The sequence below is a fragment of the Manis javanica genome, chromosome 3 (assembly GCF_040802235.1).
Source record: "Manis javanica isolate MJ-LG chromosome 3, MJ_LKY, whole genome shotgun sequence".
Taxonomy (NCBI): domain Eukaryota; kingdom Metazoa; phylum Chordata; class Mammalia; order Pholidota; family Manidae; genus Manis; species Manis javanica.
In genome coordinates, this window is record NC_133158.1 from 211,510,673 (window position 1) to 211,530,338 (window position 19,666).

Here is a 19,666-nt window from a genome sequence, read left to right on the forward strand (position 1 = left end):
TCTTTCATGCTTGATGTTTCCTAGTCACAACGTACAGAATCATGAGATTCTAATATCTCATTTTTTATATTCATTTAGTATCATATTCTATGACTCCAGTAAAAGTTTTCTATTTTAGAGGTGTAGAACATTAGAATTTTAGCAGCCAGGAGCAGAAAATTCTGATAATCATTATATTCTCTCCATGATGTCTACCAGGATTCTTTCTGCATCTTGGTCATTATTTAAAGGGGCAGGGAGAACATTAACATAGATGTTAGTATTAAAATAAAGCTTAGCAAGAAAGGTTTTTCTCTCAAGTCATTCATGGCATTCATTGAATGTGAGTTGTTCTATTTAAGAATAGAACAGAAAAGAAATAATAGCTTGAGCCCAAGTCTCCAAACATTGGATTATGATTCCCAGTGGATTGAAATGGGAATTTCTTAGCTGGTAGATCCCTATTACTGTATGTTTTTTTATTGCATTTTGCAGAATTTCCCACTGAAGAGTTGTTAGTATCAACTAACGTGTCCCACCCCAGTCCATCAAATGAGTTCATACAGTAGCTTTTGGGAGATGAAAAGTTAATTCCTCTAAGATGGTTAGAAACTACTGCTTTTGATGCTTTTTTACAGTAATTCAGTCATTTATTATCAATAAAGTAATTAAAATGTTAGTTAGAAGCACTATAAAAAATTTGAATTTGGGGAAAAAACCCGTGGGACAATCAGTCCTTGCGGTTACTGGGGGGAAGCAAGCCTTGTCCAAGCACTTCTTGGCTGAGAGCTTGCCTAGCTCTGGATTTGTGCATACTCACAAAAGTACTTTCTTATCATAGTTTAGTTTTCAAAATTAAGTCCCCTTCTAGAAAGCAAGAATTATCAATACCAGCTATTACATTTGTTTTTCTGATATACTCAAGTCAGTTTTCCCCTAGGATGCAATAACCTTTTTGAAAGATTGATGGTTTAAATTTAAGATTTTAATCCAAGTCCATTATTTTTTGTGTTATTCCATCCTACTCCCAGTTTTCCATTTTAGAAAGATTACTTTGGTAACTGTGAATAACAAGAATAAGAATGGAGGTAGGGAGAGCATTTGGAAACCATGGCATTAATATAGCAGAAAGAGAGGGTTTCCAAGAAGATAGAGAAGGTTGCAGATAAAAAACCTGCAAGGGAAGTTAACTGGCACCACTTGGTTTAGCGTATACTTGTGTTTTATTTTAGTTCACTATATAAAGAGTGAATTTTTCCAGTTACAGATTTCATTTTAAAAAGACTATCGGTTGTATGTTGAAGTTATCTAACACTTGGTATTTGGGTTTAAGACTGAACTAGTTTTAAGACTGAATTGTTTTCTGCCTTTCATAGGGATTATCTTTAATAAGAATGAGCTTGATAGGCATTTTTAAGTCTTTACTTGTATTTACATACTAACACATATAAAAGAAGTAGTAATTAGCATGGAATACAGATTTAGCAAGTTTTTATGCTGATTGGATATAATTGTAAAAGAATTTAAAAATGACTATAATTAGATATTAATCTATATAGTATAGAGGGTGGCTTATGAGAGCTAGTTGTGTTTGGTAGTATACAATAAATAATTTAAAATATTTATACCATATATTTATATGGTGCATTATATTTATAATTGTCATTATAGTTTGAGAACTCATGAACTTGTCTGTTGATATCAGAGGAAAATAATTCAGAATAAGGGATCTGAAATACATGAAGACTTTAGATAAAATTGAGATAAGCCCTTCTGCTTCTGCAGTAGAAAACATGATCTTGCTGGGAATGGCCAGATTCTGGGGAACATAGAGGAACAAAAGAAATAGAGCAAATGTGAGAGTTATCTGCACCCCCTGGTTTTTAAAGACAGCAGTGTGGGAAAGCTGTGTTCTTTCCAGCTCAGGTGGAGAAACTTTTCTTATGGCTTGAGATACTTTTTGTCTGGTCAGTCAGATAATACAAAAATATGAGGCCCTAAAATAACAATAGATGACTATGGGAAATGCAGAAAATAAAAGAAACCGTTGTCCCTGGGATGCTTACAGTGTTATGGGTTTGGGATAAAGCCTAACTTGGCACCCTGAAATTTGTTTGCCTTCCACTTCTGGTTGTAAAACATTATCTGATTGGCCACCTCCTGATTTTGAATTATGTATTAGCATATCCTCTTGAGATAGTGGGGTAAAACACTTTCCACTTCTCTGGCAATAGAGCGCATATGAATTCCTTCATCTTGTGCCTTCTTAGTCTCCTTTTAGCCCTCACCTCCTAGTAAATTGACAAGAGGAAGCTTCAGTAGCTAGTCATAAGAGTAATTGATGATGCTCTCTGAAATACAATTTAATGGATGTGAAGAATGTCCAAAAATAACATCTCTACTAACCTGTTGATATTATCAGAAATTCTGCCATTGGCAATTTATGTGAAGTTTCCTATTAAATTTGGTCATCCCTAGTAAGGTTCTTAATTTAATCCCTATCTAGGTAAGATAATATTTAGTATTTTTTAATAGAAATTTTCAGCTATAGGTTCCTCTTTGATCTGACCTTCCAAGTAGCCCCCACTTTTTAAATTTATATTCTAGTATTTTACCCTTTTTCCTGCAGCTCTAGCCACATTGTCCTCTATGCCATTCTTTGAACATGGTAGACGATCTCTGCCTGAAGGTCTTGATCTTGAATGCTGTCTTGTATCTGTGGCTTGCTTTCTGATTTCATTCAAGTCTTTATTCTGATTTAACTTTCTCACTGAGGCTTTCTCTGAGCACCTTGTTTAAAATTGTAACCCCACTATCCACAATCCCTAAATAACTTTCCCCCTAGCTTTATATTTTTTCTCTGTTGACTCAATCATGATCTGAATACTGTATGAATGTGAGCTTTGTGTGAGCAGGGATTTTGTTTTGGTCATTGCTGTATTTCCCAGTGCCTAGCATATAATAGGTGCTTAGTAAATATTTGTTGAAAACATAAATGGATGAATACAAAGTCCTGGGTGATTGAGGCATAAAAGAAGTGCCTGTGGGGAAAGTGGATCCCAAACCATTATCTCATTATATAGTTTTTGTTGAGATGGTATTTCTTAAAATAATGGTAAATTTTATTTCTCCTCCTGTTAGAAATACTTGGCTTGGGCCAACTATGGACAGCTTCTTGTGCACATTTCTAACAATTCTGAATTCTTAATAAAACCTTCAATGGCATGCATTTAAATAGACCCTCCAGTTTCTGAATGACTGGCACAGTTTTGCTTATATTTATTGGTAGATTAGCATAAGCACTAACCTGATAGTCAGGGTTTCTGATTGTTACTGTAAGCTTTTTATTCATCTTTAAAGCATTGTTAACATCAGTTCCAGCTTCATACGAGATTTTGTGATTCACCTTGGTCCAGCTAAGTGAAACCTCTGATTCTCATTCCCTACTTACGTCATCTTTTAAACATTGGAAAACTTAAGGGATAAGGGAAATGCAAAGTGAGGAGGAAAATATCGGATCTTTCAGAAACGTAGAACCAGAAGTTTTTGCTTTGGAAATTGTCAGTGTCTCATATACTCTGCTTGTGAAGGGGAGTAGTGGCTTCAAAGCCACGTGGATGTTTATGCAATAGATCAGGGCATGTGGATTAGTTCTGTGAGTAAATTGTTATATTTTAACATCAAAGTATTCTAGATGTGAACCAATAGAAATGTTTTTTTGTGTGTTTACTTTCATCCAGAGGATAATTTCATTTTTGAATAATAGTCGCACAGACTTTTAAAATTATGTATAATGGTGATAGGCAACTCTGCCATTCAAATTATAATTTTTTCCTGTTGTAGTGAATTTTGGAGACCTGTCATCAACTCCTGAATTCTCAGTCTAGTATTTTTAGCCACCGCAGGGCTGTCAACTGACCTAACAGGGTTTGACTCCAAGGGCACCGTGAATGTAGATTGTTAACCAATGACAGGATCTCTCTTTGATGCTGGAAACACTTATACTACTTATCTGACTATCAAGAGCAAAGCTCATTTTTCTTTATCCTTAGCACTTACACAGCATTTCACTTCCAGGATGTATTGAATAAGTGCTTACCAGTTGTCTTAGAAGATGTTCCAATTGCATTCTTTTAAATTTAGTAACAATCTTTTGGTGTTAATTTTTAGGATCAGAATCTTTAAGATCATTTTATTTGAGACTTGAAAATAGTCAGTTTGTTTAATTTCCTCACTAAGCAAAGGTTAATTTTTTCTGCTTACAATGTTACTAGCACATTGATAGGTGCAGGAACTACAACAATTGATAAAAAAATAATCCCTGCTCTTAAGAAGCCCACATTCCAGGGTAGAGACAGATTTGTATACATCCTATCATAATACAGTGGAACAGCAATATATTTTTGGTACTTTACCAGCCAAGAGTTTTGTAAATGGCCTTATAAATAAAGAGTCATTGAAGAATGACTGGTAGCAAGGACGGAGGGGGGAGGGGGGGTAGGATTCATTGTTTGAAGGGCATGGAAACTGCCCACCTGGGGCAAGTACTTTCTGTGTAAGATGAGGAGTAGAGGTTAGAGATACTAGTTAGGGAATATTTATGAGTTGCTTTGACCAATGTCTATTGTATGAATTCCCTTGAAGAAGACATATCTTAAGTGCTATCAAATTTATCTTCAATTATAAATAACTAATTAAATTTAAGTATTCAGCTTAGAATGTAGGTATGGGAGGGAACTAATAGGAGATATTTAGGGTGATGCTATACTCAAAGCTGTCTTTATGCCTGGATACTGTATTTTACACTAAAGATATGGCATTGCATTATTAGGGTTCCTTCCTGTCCTATAAGCCAGAGTTTCCAATTAGAATTATTTCGGGAACTATTTAAAAATATTCTTGGACCCCCTACCTCCAGTTACTTGGATTCAGTAGAACAGTTAGCTAGGATTCTGTGCTTTTAAAAGACAACTGTGTGATTCTTATGCATAGCACATTTGGGAACAACTGTACGAAACTGACAGGGAGAGAAGTACAGCCTGCTAAATTTGCACTGTAATTCAAGAATGGAGTAGGCTCGTGTGTAACTGAACAGTAACAACTCCGTGGACGTGGACCACCCTGGGCCTTCCCTGGTAGGGAATGCTAATATAGAACACACAGTAGCTGCTTCGTGGCTACTGTTTGAACTTCAATGAATCAAAAAATCTGAAATTAAATCACAGTGTGTACAACTACAGCTCTTTCAGAAATAATGACGCTACAGGGCAGTGGCATCGAAACTGCCTGTTGTGTAAATGTGCTTGTGGATGGAGTCAGTTACATGTGAGGCCACATAAAAAGGCAGGTGGTGTCGCTCAGCCTCTAACCTAAGGATTAGTACCCCTAACATTTCATAGATTCAATGAAGTTTACCAATGACCTATTGTTAATAATAGGGAAATGTGTATTTTTATTTCAAAGTTTTATTATTTTAGAGTGGGAAAAAGTAGGGAACATTTTGAGGGTAACATTAAAAACCACTGTGTATCTTTTTTTTATTGTAGTGAAATAATTATTTATTATAAGTGATAATAAAGAGTCTACCAATTACATGCACAGAATATTCTTTTTGTCTACCTACCTTTTTGTTGGTGTTCAATTTTTTTTTTTGGTATCATTAATCTACAATTACATGAAGAACATTATGACCACTGCATATCTTAACTGAAACTTACAACCAATTACAGTAATATAAAAACCTAATACAATTCCTTTATTAGACTATTATAGGGAATTCTAGAAGGCATGGGGCAGTCATGCAACTCTTCTGATTGTTTATTGATAAAGCTTCAAGATCACCTAGTAGTGAAGTATAATAGCCTAGAAATATAATAGCTTAGAAACTCCTTTCCAGAAAGCCATAAAGAATATGAATGTTCCACCCTCTTCTATCTATTTGTGAATTAATTAGTTCAACAAATATTGTGGTGATTGTTATGTCCCAGATACTACTTTTAAGGCAGGTATATAGATAATAGACAATGGTGACACAGTTCCTAGAAAAATAAAATAAATATGTAATATGTCCAATTGTAACATTTCCTTGGAAGGAAAAGAAAACAAACATTGAACTATTTTGCTTAAAAAAAAAAAAAGAAAAAAGTCTGAGTTTAGGGAAGGGAAGCCTGATTCAGTTATATCAATAGATGTTTAATTACTGCTTCTTGAATGAATGTGCGAAAGACATTTGTCTGCAAATTTAGTGCACACAAGAAATTATTTGGTTGTGGCAGAATATAATATAATTTTAGGTCCAGGACAGGAGAACTAATAGTTCTTTATGTCCTGCTCTGGTTAGGCTGTCTGCAGGAGCCTTGTGTTGAATATGGGAGCTGCTTTTTAAGAGAAAACAGAATAATGATAAGCAATCAGAATAAATGACAAATGAGTAAACAGAATAATGATAGATACAAATAGAAAATCATTTCAAACTGGAATCTGGACTGGGACATGGAAACTCTAAAAACTATATATATATTTAAAAGGCTGCCTTGTGAAAGAGAAAAGAAGAAATTTAGTTTTTATTGATTCAGCTGGATGAATGGGTTTAAGTTACAAGAAACAGTTTCAGAGTCTGTTAAGAGAAAGGTCTTTATCAGCAAAATTCTCCCTTAAACTTCCCTGCCACTGGAAGTGTACGAAAACTACTTGAGTGTCTATAGGTCTTTAAAAATTTGACAAGTAGCATATGTAATCATTCTTTGGAATAACAATCTCCATGGTATATAACATACTTTCCTTTAATCATGAATCATAATGAGTAAAAAAAATATAAACATTAGATATTTTCGTTGTGTATCTGTTGCACAGCTGGTTGCACAGTCCCTACCATAATTAAATGTTTGCTCCAGAGAAATGATAAAAAAATGGTATCCCTAATCTTATATTTTGAAGCACTTCAACTACAGTTCTATTAAGAAAAAGAAGTCCATTAGCTGATTGACCTAGAGCAAGTAGTGTTTGTGTTAAACCCCTGCATCAGGGCATTGTGAGATGGAATTAGTTTGTATGTGTAAAGCAGTTTCCCAGTGAGTGTCTGGCCCAGGGAAGTGTTCATAAAGTAGTGGTTGTAGCTTATTTGCAATTTTAAGCTACAGCGGCATTATTGGAGAAATTAGTATTCTGATCTAGATGATTTTTAAATTCCTGTTATCTGTGTTTCTGTTTTTCTCTTATGTCACTAAGCATTCTTCACTGTAAACTCCCTGTGCCCCTTGAGTCACATCTTAAGGTGGTAAGGCCTCATTTATCTGGCATTATTCAAGGGAAAAAATGTTTGACATAAGTAAAACACTTTCTGATTAACTTGCCAAGATATAAACTTTTCTTTTAACCATTTTAATGTCCAAAAACAAATGTATCACATACTTTCCTGCCTTTTTAAAACAAAGATCCAAAATGTGACTTTTTTTGATAGCCAGTGTTATTATGAGTATGTATCTATAATTAAATAGTTCTTTTCATTTGTTTTATTTTATCATTTTCAGGCAGCTATTTTTTCTCAGTAAAGTCTTTCTAACTTTTAAGTGTAAAGCAAACCATTCTCTAAGTGTCTATGTTTAATGTACTCTGGATTTGGAAACCAGATATTGGAACTTGCTAAGAATTGTTTGTTAAAATGGTTAAGATATCTGGAATTTGCTTCAAAATATCCATTGAAACAGGGATTCAAAAGGGGGAGTTTTCAATTATTCCAGCTAGGTGGTGAATGCTTAAGTGTTTATTATTCTGTTCTTTCTGCCCTTGTACACGTTTGCAAATTTTCATAATAAAACTTTTTTTAAACCACCATTAAAAAAAAAAGAATTATGTTAGATATAGGTAGGTCTATGTATATTCATTTCTTAATATTTATCTTTGTAAGAATTCAAAGGAAACTTAATAGTATTCATCTTTGGACAGAAAGACTGACAGCTAAGGGGAAAAGACATTCGCTTTTTATTTGTTCCAGCAGAGCTTTAAGACTCTTTTTAACCTCAATGTATTATGTGTATTTGTACATTTATGTGTGTTCGTGCATGTTTAGTGTATCTACTCAGGAAGAAGCTTCACTTACTTGCAAATTGAAAGTGCTAATACTGTTCAACTTGTGGGATCATGAGGCTTGCGTACCTTTTTTTCAACACATTTTTTGTTCTATTTTAAATAGATATTTTAGATAACACTGATTCTGGGAGAGGTGCTGCAGGAGGTAAAAGGAGCTCTGTAATGGCTGTTTCAGACTTTTGAGAATTCTTCTTGACATCCAAATCTGGGCTTAAGGGTCTCACTAATTGGTGTTTTGCAGTGTCCCCGTCACCTCTCCCTGTAATGGTTTGCTTGTTGCCTAAGCTGAGTCTTCACTCTCTTTTATGCTTTGCTTTCTTCCTAAAGCCTATCACTCCTTGTTTCTTATTTCTTTCTTCCCTAATTTAAATATTTTGCCTTTTCTATGTTTATAATCGAGTGAAAAAGGTACATACCAAACTGCACAATGTAAATTCACTTGTAAATCACCACTGACATACTAGATTCACAATTAAGCATTTCCCGAAGGTGGAAGTATAAATTGGTGCCTCTTTGGGACAAAAATCTGTCATAATTTAAAATGTATACAGTCTTTGTCATAACAGTTCCTCTGCTGGGAATTTTATCCTGAACTTATACTAACATGTGCAAAGATGTATGAAGAAGCTGTAATCAGTGTCTGGGTGGAAGAGAAAAAGGACTTTGGAATGGGAAGCAGACTTACCTTTTATCATGTCTTTTGAAACTCACCCTTCCTTATACCTTATACAGTTACTACTTTTTATATTAGAAAAACTAAGGTTAAGAAGCCCTTCTTACCATCTGTGGGTAACACAGCACCTATTGGTTCCTGTTCCTAACGGATTTTCTGGGTTTTATTTCTTTTCAGGGGTCAACAATGCTGACAGTAGGCTTCTTCATTGTTCAAACTGACAACCCTAAACTTATTATTTGATAATTTAGTCCATTTCTGATAGAACTTTTACAGTTTTATTCCATAAATATGTGTGTGTGTATCTACAGCATTGATGCATTTATCCTTCCTGACCCATATTCCATACACACCCATTCACCCTGTCCCAGCTCCATTACCTGTGAACCACCTGTTTTTTCTCTGTGCTCATGTACTTAGACATGTATATATATATGTATGCATATAGATGTACACAAAGACAAATCACAGATATATAAAGTAGTTTTATTGTAGTTTTTTTTTTAAACCTGATTGTGCGATACTCATTTGATTGCATTTTGCTTTTCTTTACTCAGTACTGCAATATGCAAATTCCACCAGGTCAGCTGATAAAACTAATTTATTCTTTGTAACAATTGTGTTGCATTAATTGGTCAGAGTATATTGTAATTTATTCAGCCATTCCTATGTTGTTTGAAACAACTCTGTTTATAGAGACAAGAAATTGGAAAGTGTAACAGTAAACATCTTTGTGCATATTACATATGACTACTTTTATTTCTATGATAGATTCCCAGGAGTAGGACTGCTAGGTTAAAGGTGTAAGTACTTTAAATTTAAATATACATTTCCAGATTTCTTCCCAAAAGGATGTCATATTTCACATTCAGACAATGAAATATGACAGTACCCTTTTGAGAAGACATTATCAATCTTAATAAATTTTTGCTAAAGTGGTATCTCATTGTGAAACTAATTGTTATTTCCCTGACTTTTAGTAAGTGTAAGTATTTTTTACAAACTTGACAATTGGATCTGCTCATTCTCTACACATCAAATGTTTTTTTTTTATTTAATTGCTTAGTTTGTGGTTTTTTTCATAATTGGAAATTTTGAACATGTCTTAAAATTTCTGCTCTTTGTTAAGAATGTTTACAAGACATGTCTTCTAAATTTGTATACTGTATTACTATGATTTATTTTTTACACTTGTCTTTCTTTAATACACGTGGAGTTTATTTTTTTGTATATAATGTAAGATAAACTGTAATTTTTTTCCCTAGATGATAACCAGTTTTGTAATAATTGTTTAAAAAAAATTATCCTTCCCTGTTGAACTAAAAATTAAGCTTTGACTTGTACATTTTCTTATGTGGGCTGATATCTATATATTTAAAATTTTTTATTCTGTTCCAGTCATTAGTGTGTCTGTTCCAATGCCAATGCATAGGAATTGATTTGAGTAATGGCTTTTCAATATATTCTGATACCTAAGTGGTGAAATCCACTTTTGTTTTTCTCCTTTTGTTCAGTTTTCTTGTTGGTTCTTGGACTTCCTGCTTTATAATTTTAAGATCCTATTTTTTAAATTAAAATCTTTTGGTCTTATTTCTCAGTACAGTTATTTATAAATTTTGTTAAAAAGTTACAATTGTGAATGAAATATTTTTACCATTTTTCTATGTGTTTCCTGGTAAATGAGGGAATTTTTAAATTAATTTTAAGTGTATTGTGTCCTACTTCTCCTTAATAATTTACTAATTTCAGGGTTTTTTTTAACTAGAATAGCTTTCATTTTCTAGGTATTCCACTAGATCATTAGCAGAAAGATATTTTTCTCATTCATTCCAGTATTTATACCAGTTAATTCATTTTCATGTCTTATTAGCTTGCTATAATCTTCAAGTCACTGTTGAATTATAAAGGGGTTAGTGAGCTTCCTCCTCTAATTCCTAATTTTATTCATTTGATTTTTTGAATGAGTAATAACAGTCATATGGTTAAAATAAAAATAAAGTTCCCAGTGAAGTCTCCTTCCCACTCCATCACTAAAGTGTCCAGTTTCCACCTTCTACTCAAAGTAACCACTGTCATTGGATCTCTTCCACATTTCATCAAGTTTCCATATAGAAACAAGTTCTTGATATAGATATATACATAAATACACTTACATATGTACTGTATTTATTTATTTATTGTGTATGTATATGTAATCATTTTATTTGAAATGTTTTAGTGTTCTGCAGTCACGATACTTGCTAGTGTTCTGTTTTCCAGAAATATTTAATTTTTTTCTATTCTTTTCCATGGAGTTATTAAAAATGGCTGCCGAGTTTTACCAGATGTCTTTTTAGCATCTGTTGACAATATATAATCATGGTCAAAAACTATTATTTTGTAGTTGTATAATCTTTCTTTTATCCTACCAAGTTCTTTTGACCTTAAAATTATACCTCGACATTTAACATTTCTCTGCAGTTACTTGAAAACAAAATACTATTTTCCCCAAGAAGATGCTCATTTTTTTTCCTGGTGTCTCCTTGACCTTGAACAGATGAGACCTTTAGAGTACCTTCATTTTCTGCCTCTCCCCCTTTTTCCCATATCCTTGTCTTGCCAGTGAGATCTTGAGGGTGCTTTTATTTCTGCCTACCTCCGTTCTACAGGCCTACGGCTCTTTGAATAGTTAAGCACATCTTGTAGAGAAATCTATTAAAGTTTTTTTAATGATATAGTCCTTTTGTTTCAAGAGTCCTTATTTCTAAGTTATATATTATACAATATCTAAGACATTATTGTTACTTTAATGTATTTTATGTAATATGAGCTGAAATTTTCATTGCTTATAATACCCTTCTTCATCTTCCCTGTTACCACATCTGTATTATGGTTTATGTTTTCTTAGACCCCATTCTCAATTATTTTTCTCAGGTCAGGTACATGAGAAAATGTCTTCTTGGAATTCTTGCATATTTGCAGTTTATAAAATATGCCAAAATAAACTTTATTGGGAAAGAATTCTTTTCTCTGTGTCTGTGAATGTTAGGCAACTCTCTCTTTTTGTTTTTTAAAGTACAGCAGATGAGAAGTCCAGTGAGGAGCTGATTGTTTATCTTTTATAGATACTTGCTTTTTTTTGTAGCTCAGTGCTTGGATGTATCCATCATCTTATCCCTAATACCTTCTGATACACTTTTTTGTTGTTATAATGTTCTCCATTTTTTATTGTGGTAAAAAATACATAATGTAAATTTTACCATTTTAACCATTTCTAAGCATACCAGTGGCATAAAGTACATATACACTGTCGTACAGCCATCACCCCAGCCATCTCCAGAACTTTGTCATCTTCCCAAACTGAAACTCCATACCATTAAACAATAACTGTCCGTCTCCCTTCAAACAATCCCCTTTCAAGCACCATTCTACTTTCTGTCTCTCTGAATTTGACCACTCTAGGTATCTAATATAGGTGGAATTATGCAGTATTGACCTTTTCCTTATTTAACTTAGTATAATGTTTTCAAGGTTCATCTACATTACTGTGTCAAAATTTCCTGCCTTTTTAAGGCTGAATGATATTCTACATATGCACTTAACTACATTTTGTTTATTCAGTCATCCGTCAGTGGACATTTGGGGTTATTTCCACCTTTTGACTGTTGTCAACAATGCTGCTGTGAACATGGGCATACAAATATCCTTTCGAGTTTCTGCATTCACTTCTTTTGGGTATATTCCAGGAAGTGGAATTGCTGGATGTTGTGGTAATTCTATGTTTAATTTTCTTTGGGACCCACCATGATGTTTATGTAGTCACTTCACAATTTTCCATTCTCACCAGCAGTACATAAAGGTTTCATTATCTTCACCTTCTTGCCAATGCATATTTTCTGGGGTATTTTTTTGATAATAGCCTTTCTAATAGGTGTGATTTTAATATACATTTTTATTTCATTCTTAAATTTGTTTTTAAAACAATTTTAAAAAAATCTGTCCCTTGTACCAGATGGGCCCTGTGACTTTGAATCTCATAATGGAGAGCTCATAGCACCTTACTTGCTTGATCTGCTCTCTGTAAAGTACATATTTTTTAATATTTTAAGCCCATTTATATCTGAAATATACATGACATGAATTCAGTGATAATTTAGATTATCAGTGATAGATTCAGTGATAAATTTGCAGTTACGCAAGTCTGTATCAGTGACTTAATCTCAGTTTCCTCATCTCTGAAATGAGGTTCTTTGGCGATTGACTCCCAAGATTGTCTGATTCAGTCATAGCATGGGTCCTTACACTTACAGAATAAAGGTCAGGTCGCTGAGAGGCATGTGCCAGGCCTCCATAGATTGTGGAAGTTCTCCCCTTCTAGCCTGTCTACTCATCATGCATCCATGTTAAAGACCAGCAACACAGTCCGCTTATTCTCTAAACACACTCATGATCTCCTTGAACTGTTGCTTCTTCCTGGATTCTTCCCTCCACTGATTCTCATGTCCCTTCACACCGTGGTTTGGTGCAAGTCTTATTCTAATCTTTAGGTAACAGCTGAGATCTCACTTGAAGAAGGCCTCCCAATTCTCTGTAACCTAAATTAATTTCTAAATTGTTACTCTCTTAGACCTTGTATTTGTAGTCTTAGCACATTATACGTCTTATTAGAGAGGGTTTTATATGCGTGTGTGATTTGTATTCGATCCGCCCCCACAGTTTGGTATGTTCCTACACGGATGGGAACCTATCTTATGCATATTATGATCATGTGCCTATGTCAGGGCAAGTAGCTACTTGGTATATTTTAACTGAATTTGAGAAAGTGAAAAATGTATATTGACCAGTAATCAGTTTTGTGGCTTGGTGTTGCTGTTTTGCTTAGGGCATGCAAGCAGCAGCAGTTTCAGTAGGTATTTTTTGTACTTTATATCTACTTTTTTAGGACAGGTATTTCTTAAGCCAGCAAGAAAATGAACTACAACAGGAACTTCATTAAAGCTACAATTTAGGATATGCAAATGTGAAAGGTTTCTAACTTTACCCTGTACATTTTGCATATATCATTAGTCACTGTTAGATACTTTGGTCTTGCTTAATATAATTCAGTGCTGAATGTGTATTTTAATGTGAGAGTTTTTGACGTCAACATTTTTAACTTTCATCTAATTTATAATCTTAACTTTGAATTAATGGAAAGAGTTGCCTCTGTAGATTGTGGTTGAAACTGCTAGGTTCAGACAGTAATAATATGTGATCTTTAGCTCCTAAACCGTGAATAGTAGATTTCACTTTTTGTTAAGATCTGTATCTGAACTGAAAGGGGTCAAGGCGTCTGAATGGTGACTAAAGCAGTAGAATGCTAATCAGAAGAAAGCAGTCCTAGACTCACTCCTTATTAACTCACACTGCGTTCAGTAGTCTAAATGCAACATGGGTATTCATCTCTTTTTTTAAACTGGTAGTTATCACCCCTGCTACTTGATAGTTTGCAAAATGCTTCATTACCACCACTTAAAAAATGTTTTAACTTCTTGTAGCTCTTTGAAGTACTTATCTATTATCCCTGTTTTATAGATGTGGGAAATTAGACCTTGAGAAACTAAGTCAAGATTTGGCTAGCTGTAAAATGAGTTTAATATACTTGGAACTACACCCCAGAATTTACCCCATAGTTAAGATTTTTAGCTGCAGTCATGCTATGGTATGATTTTTGTTTATAGGATTCTACATAAATGCTCTGATGTTATTGCCAGAAAGTTATCTTGAATGTCTTTGTAGTATACATATTCCATTGTATGTTTAAATCTGTTTCCCTGGTTGGTATCTGATAACATTAAATAGCAGGGGTATAATTTTTGTTACTTTTTCCAAGTGAATAATTTTGAAAGCTATCAGTAGTATTTTTCTGTTTCTAAAGTTTTGCTTCAAACCAAGTTTCATTTCAGATTTACAAAATAATTTTTAAAAACATGATTAACTGATGTTAACTGTTAATATTCTGAAAAATAATTAAATTTTTTATTCACATCTGATTAACAGGTATTTCTGAATTTTCTGTTTTTATTCTACAGAATGGTAATTAACGCTGATCATCTCTAGAAAATATATTGATTCACCTCATGTAAAGTATGCTCAGTTCCTTTCCAGTGGTGTAAGTATCTAGTCCTCTTAATTTTTATCTTCCCAGCTGTTTTAGTAAAATTAAAAAATCATTGTGATTTTGATCCAGAAGTGATAGCAGACATCTGTAGAGTTGAAAGAATTTTTTCATAATTGTGTGGTAAGGAATTAATTTTCAAATCTGTCAACTTTCTCTTTTACCATTTCTGTTTTCAACTTTGAAGTCTGACATTAATTTTCAGTTGAAGTTAAAATTATTCTACTCATTATTTTAAACTGCTCAATAGCCTAGAAACATATGAAATGGATGGCTAGCCATTCAAGAGAGCTAGTTTTAGATTCCTTGTGACAAGCAGAATGTTGGAAGCATGTTACATTAATACTGCCTTTTGTGTGCAAACTCTTAAGCACCTTAGCTGTTTTCCTTTACACACTGGGGATAACAATGTAGTTAAGCCTATTAGCTAATGTAGTTGGTAGCCTTTCTTTGGAGTCAGGCAAAAAATACAAACTGAGATGGTGGTATTATGTTGAGAGTTTTTTTGTGCTAAGATATGAACTGTATTCTCTAGATCATCGTAAATAGGCCTCTGAATAAAAGTATTCCGGGAATTTCAGATATTAGAGAAGATAAAGTATCTATTAGCTCATTAAGTGCATCTTTAGAGTCTCAAGGCAGAGTGTCTTTAGCATAAGTATTTTCTAAAATTTGGTGCAGTCTACATTTCAATTAAATTCCTTCCGTTTTGGTTGACATAATTCTATAATCCAGTAAATAGATATCAAGATAGGTTTTCCTTGTTGTTTAAGTTTCTCATTAAAGTTTTTTCCCCTCTCATTGACTCTCTCATATCAGAAAGTCTTTGGAATAGGCCCAGGTAATGTGAACTGTAGCCCGAGTTTCTACTTAGTAGCTGCGTGCGTCCTTGGGAAATGGCAAGGCACAGAATCAGTCTGGGCCTTCGTTTCCTGTTTTATTTGAATGATTTATGTGCTAATGGCTGTAATAGCCATTAGAATGTAAGAATCATGAGGCCAGGAGTTTGGCCTGATGTGTTCCCTTCTGCCTTGTACATGGTCTGACACATAAGGGGCACTCAGTGAATGTTAGTTGTATGAATGATTTAGTCTAAATGCTTCCAGTTCTCTGATTCCACACCTAATTTATATCTCCCTCTCTAAACTTGCATGTTTTTCTTTGCTTTTTTTCCCCCAAATGAATATAAGGTGGATACAGTTTTTAAAATCTCAATCTTAATCAGTGGTAATTTAAAAATAACTGTTAAAGTGTGATTGGAGCATTGGAATATAAACCTATTTTTCTTGAGGCCTTTTATTATGAAAACATTTTTATACTGTTATGTATAGTCATAGCCGTAGCTATCTATAGTCACTTTTTTTTTTTTTGCTTTAGTCAGTTCTCCTATTGGTTTGAATTACAGAATCATCTTGCCATACTGTCAGTCTCAGTCCCCAGTAAATCTTCATTTCTTACTTATTCTCACTTCATTATTCATTTTCTTACTTTGACTGCCACTCCTCTGATGGTAGTAATTGTGAAAGAGGGTAATGTGCCATAAATAGTAAGAAGAGCCCGAGTATATCTTTAGTTGATAAATATTATGATTGACTCCAAATTGTGTTAAATCATCATGCAATAAATACCATGTATGCAAAACAAAGCTAACTTATGACTAGGCCATGTATTGCCTGGTCATTCTGAATAAATAGATAAAGGCAACAGAATCAAATGAAGAAAATGCTGTTTTATGCAAAAAAATCTTCTTAACTGTTGATGCTTTACAAGGAAGATAGTAATGTCATTTTTACACATGTGATTTCAAGATTGTTCATTTATGAATGCCTTAATCTGCTTTGCTCTCCATGTTTGTACAATTGAAGAAAGTGTGTTCTGGACCTCATGCCTTATCCAAGGAAGGTTTAGATACATATTCAAGTAGGGATAAAATTTATTGTAAAATAGGTTTTCTCTTTTGGTTTGATGGTATGGTCTGTTAAACATCAGTTTATGAACTGAGCCATAATTCCTGAATTTAATTGTTCCTTTATGCTTTAAACATTGTCTTTGTTATTGCAGTGTTGAAATTCTTCTCACCTCATTTTCAATTATTGTTGGCCTGAGTCTGCATTCAGATTAGTAATTTAAAGTGAAAGATGTTCCTTATCCTGTGAACAGTCCTAGTGCTACATAAGAAAATTAATTCAGTTCTTAAATGTTACTATTTTCTGTTAAAAAAAATTGCTGATAACATGCCCTTAGATGACCTTTGCAGGTCATTTACGGCCATAATTTCATGATTATGTGCTTAAACTAAATAAATGATGAGAAAGAAAATTTGGAAATGACAGAATGTGTGCCTTTGTTTATGTTATTGCATATTGGAATATTATTCTCGATATCTAAGAAAGCTTCTAATCTTGGCATTTTTGTAGTAAAATATTGTACCTTCAGTGTCATATGCATGATTTGATCCTCTTTGCTGTGTATGTTATTATCATTCTACTCAATATGATCATACATTCCATTCTAGCAATTGTAGATCTTTTTATTTTAGGTATATCTTTGCATCAGGTACCTTTCTTGGTACAAGGGACAGACATCTAATTTAAATAAGGTGTAGTTTAAAGGGAAATGTATGCTGTTACATAACAATACAGCGAGAAGAGTAGGACTGTAGCAGGACCTTAGGAATTACTAGAATGAGGGATATGAACACTGTAGAGCTTTCTCCTTTGCTCTGCATTTCTTGGTATGTCTGCTTTATTCTCTGCAAGCTAGCTTCCTCCACATGGTGAGCATTGTACCAGACTATCATCTTCTCACAATGAGCACAGTTATAGTGACTGTTCATCTTACCACTAGTCTAAGCTAAATATTTTGAGGAGAGCAAGGCTTGGCTTCCTTGTGTGCCCACCCCATTGGCCAATAGGTGGGATATCATGTGGCAGCCCCAAGAATATGTGGTTGGAAACAATGTAGGCATTCTAGGCAGACAAATAATGGGTACCTTCTGTTATCTCCTTTTATGACTCTTTGGAATAAAAGTGGTTCCGATAGTCAATGAATCTAAAATGATGTAAAATATTTCATTGTTTTAGATATTCTAGAATCTTTAATTCTGATACTTCTAACACAAACTTTAGGAAGGGTACTTTTCAGTAACAGGTTAAATTCATATGATTTATTTTAGTTTTATGCTAATATACAGAATACTGCTCCATACAGAGGTTTGAAGAGTTATATATAGATTACTCTCTGCTCTGATATAATAGAATAGGAAAACATCGTGATTCATTCAGAGCTTTTTGTCCATATAATAAAAAATCAATTCTTGAAGTCTCATACCTGAAGGTTAGTTCATGAAGTGTTTTGAAAACATGAAGACTAAACTTAGCAAGAGACAAATCTATTTCATTTTCATGGGAAAAGAATAATGTACGGACACCTCATTTTATCAAATCAGTAATTTAAGGGGTAAATTATTTGAATTGCTAAAGGGATTTGGTAGCTGTAAAAATAGTTCCCAAGACTAAGAGATTACATATTATATTACTAAGCATTTGATAGGAGTGGACAAAGGATTGAGGGTTAAAATAGAAACTAAAGTGTTAAGTGTCTCTTATAAGTGACTGGGAAAGTGTTCACATAGCTTTTTCAACAAACTTTAAGTATTAGTACCTACTGAAAAAGTACACAGGTCAGTAATGTACAGCTCTGTGAATGTTGACAGTAAATGTACCTGTGTATTGTTACTATTACAGAACACAGAACATTGCCAACACTGCATAGCATTGTAATGATTGTTTGTGTTAAGTAAGGTGTATTGTTCTTTTGGAATTGGCCAGAGAACAGGTAAATGAGTTACTCTGGTTGAAAGTTTTTCTCTTCTCTTCCAAGCAGGTAATGACATTATTATCGGGGGCATATATTAAACTAACATGAAAGTTAGTAGAGCACAAGTGTAATAGGCAAAGCATTTAGAATAGCTAATAATTGGAAACAAGTGTCCAAAATAGAATGGGTACACAAGCTTGTGGTATATTCCTAAGTGAAGTACTGTTCAGCAGTAAACAGCAACAAACTGCTGATACAGCATCATAGATGAATCTCAAAAACTTGATGCTGAGTGAAAGAAACCTTACACAAGAGTGTATGTAGAAATTACATTTATATGAAGTTCTAGAATAGGCAAAATTAATCCATGGTAGGAAAAAGTCTGGGCAGTGGTTGCTTCTGAGGGAAGAGGACAGAGATTAACCAGGAAGAGCGGGGGCATGAGAGAAGCTACTAAGGTGATGGTAATATCACGTGTCTTCCTAGGGATTTGGTTTCATAGTTCTGTATACTTCTCAAAACTCGTTGCATGGAAAACATAAGATTTGTGTATTTTCTTTTATGTAAATTTTATCAAAAGAAAAAAACAAATACTGAGCTTAGTTGATATGATGTATGCACAAGTATTTAAGGGAAGTGTACAGATGTCTAACTGATTTTGAAATGAATCAAAAAAATAAGATGAATAGAAGGACGGGTGCATAAGGGAACATGATAAGGTATAAAATGCTAATGGTTAAATATAGGAAGTAGTATATGGGCATTTACTGAAAATTTATTTTAACTTTTCTGTATGTTTAAAGTTTTTCATTATAAAATGTTAGAGGAAAAACCTAGGCAGTCAAAGAAATAATCTGGTAACATGAAAATAGGACTTTTATGATGGATAGCTTGTTCCAAATAATAATGGGTAAAAGCAGAAGATAATGTGTATAAGAGCAAGGCAGATACCCATGGGCACAAGTGGCCCT

At 33.7% G+C, this 19,666-nt stretch overlaps 1 protein-coding gene across 19 annotated transcripts in view; it reads left to right on the forward strand.

Moving 5' to 3' along the window:
- The window catches only part of HMBOX1 (homeobox containing 1), a 163,681-nt gene that overhangs the window by 45,661 nt on the left and 98,354 nt on the right, over positions 1-19,666 (forward strand). For all 19 annotated transcript variants that reach the window (XM_073232761.1, XM_017650159.3, XM_037024561.2 and 16 more), the window contains one exon: positions 14,791-14,870. In XM_073232761.1, coding sequence (XP_073088862.1) covers positions 14,848-14,870 — 23 coding nt within the window. In that variant the 5' untranslated portion in view covers positions 14,791-14,847. The remainder of the gene's footprint in view (positions 1-14,790; positions 14,871-19,666) is intronic.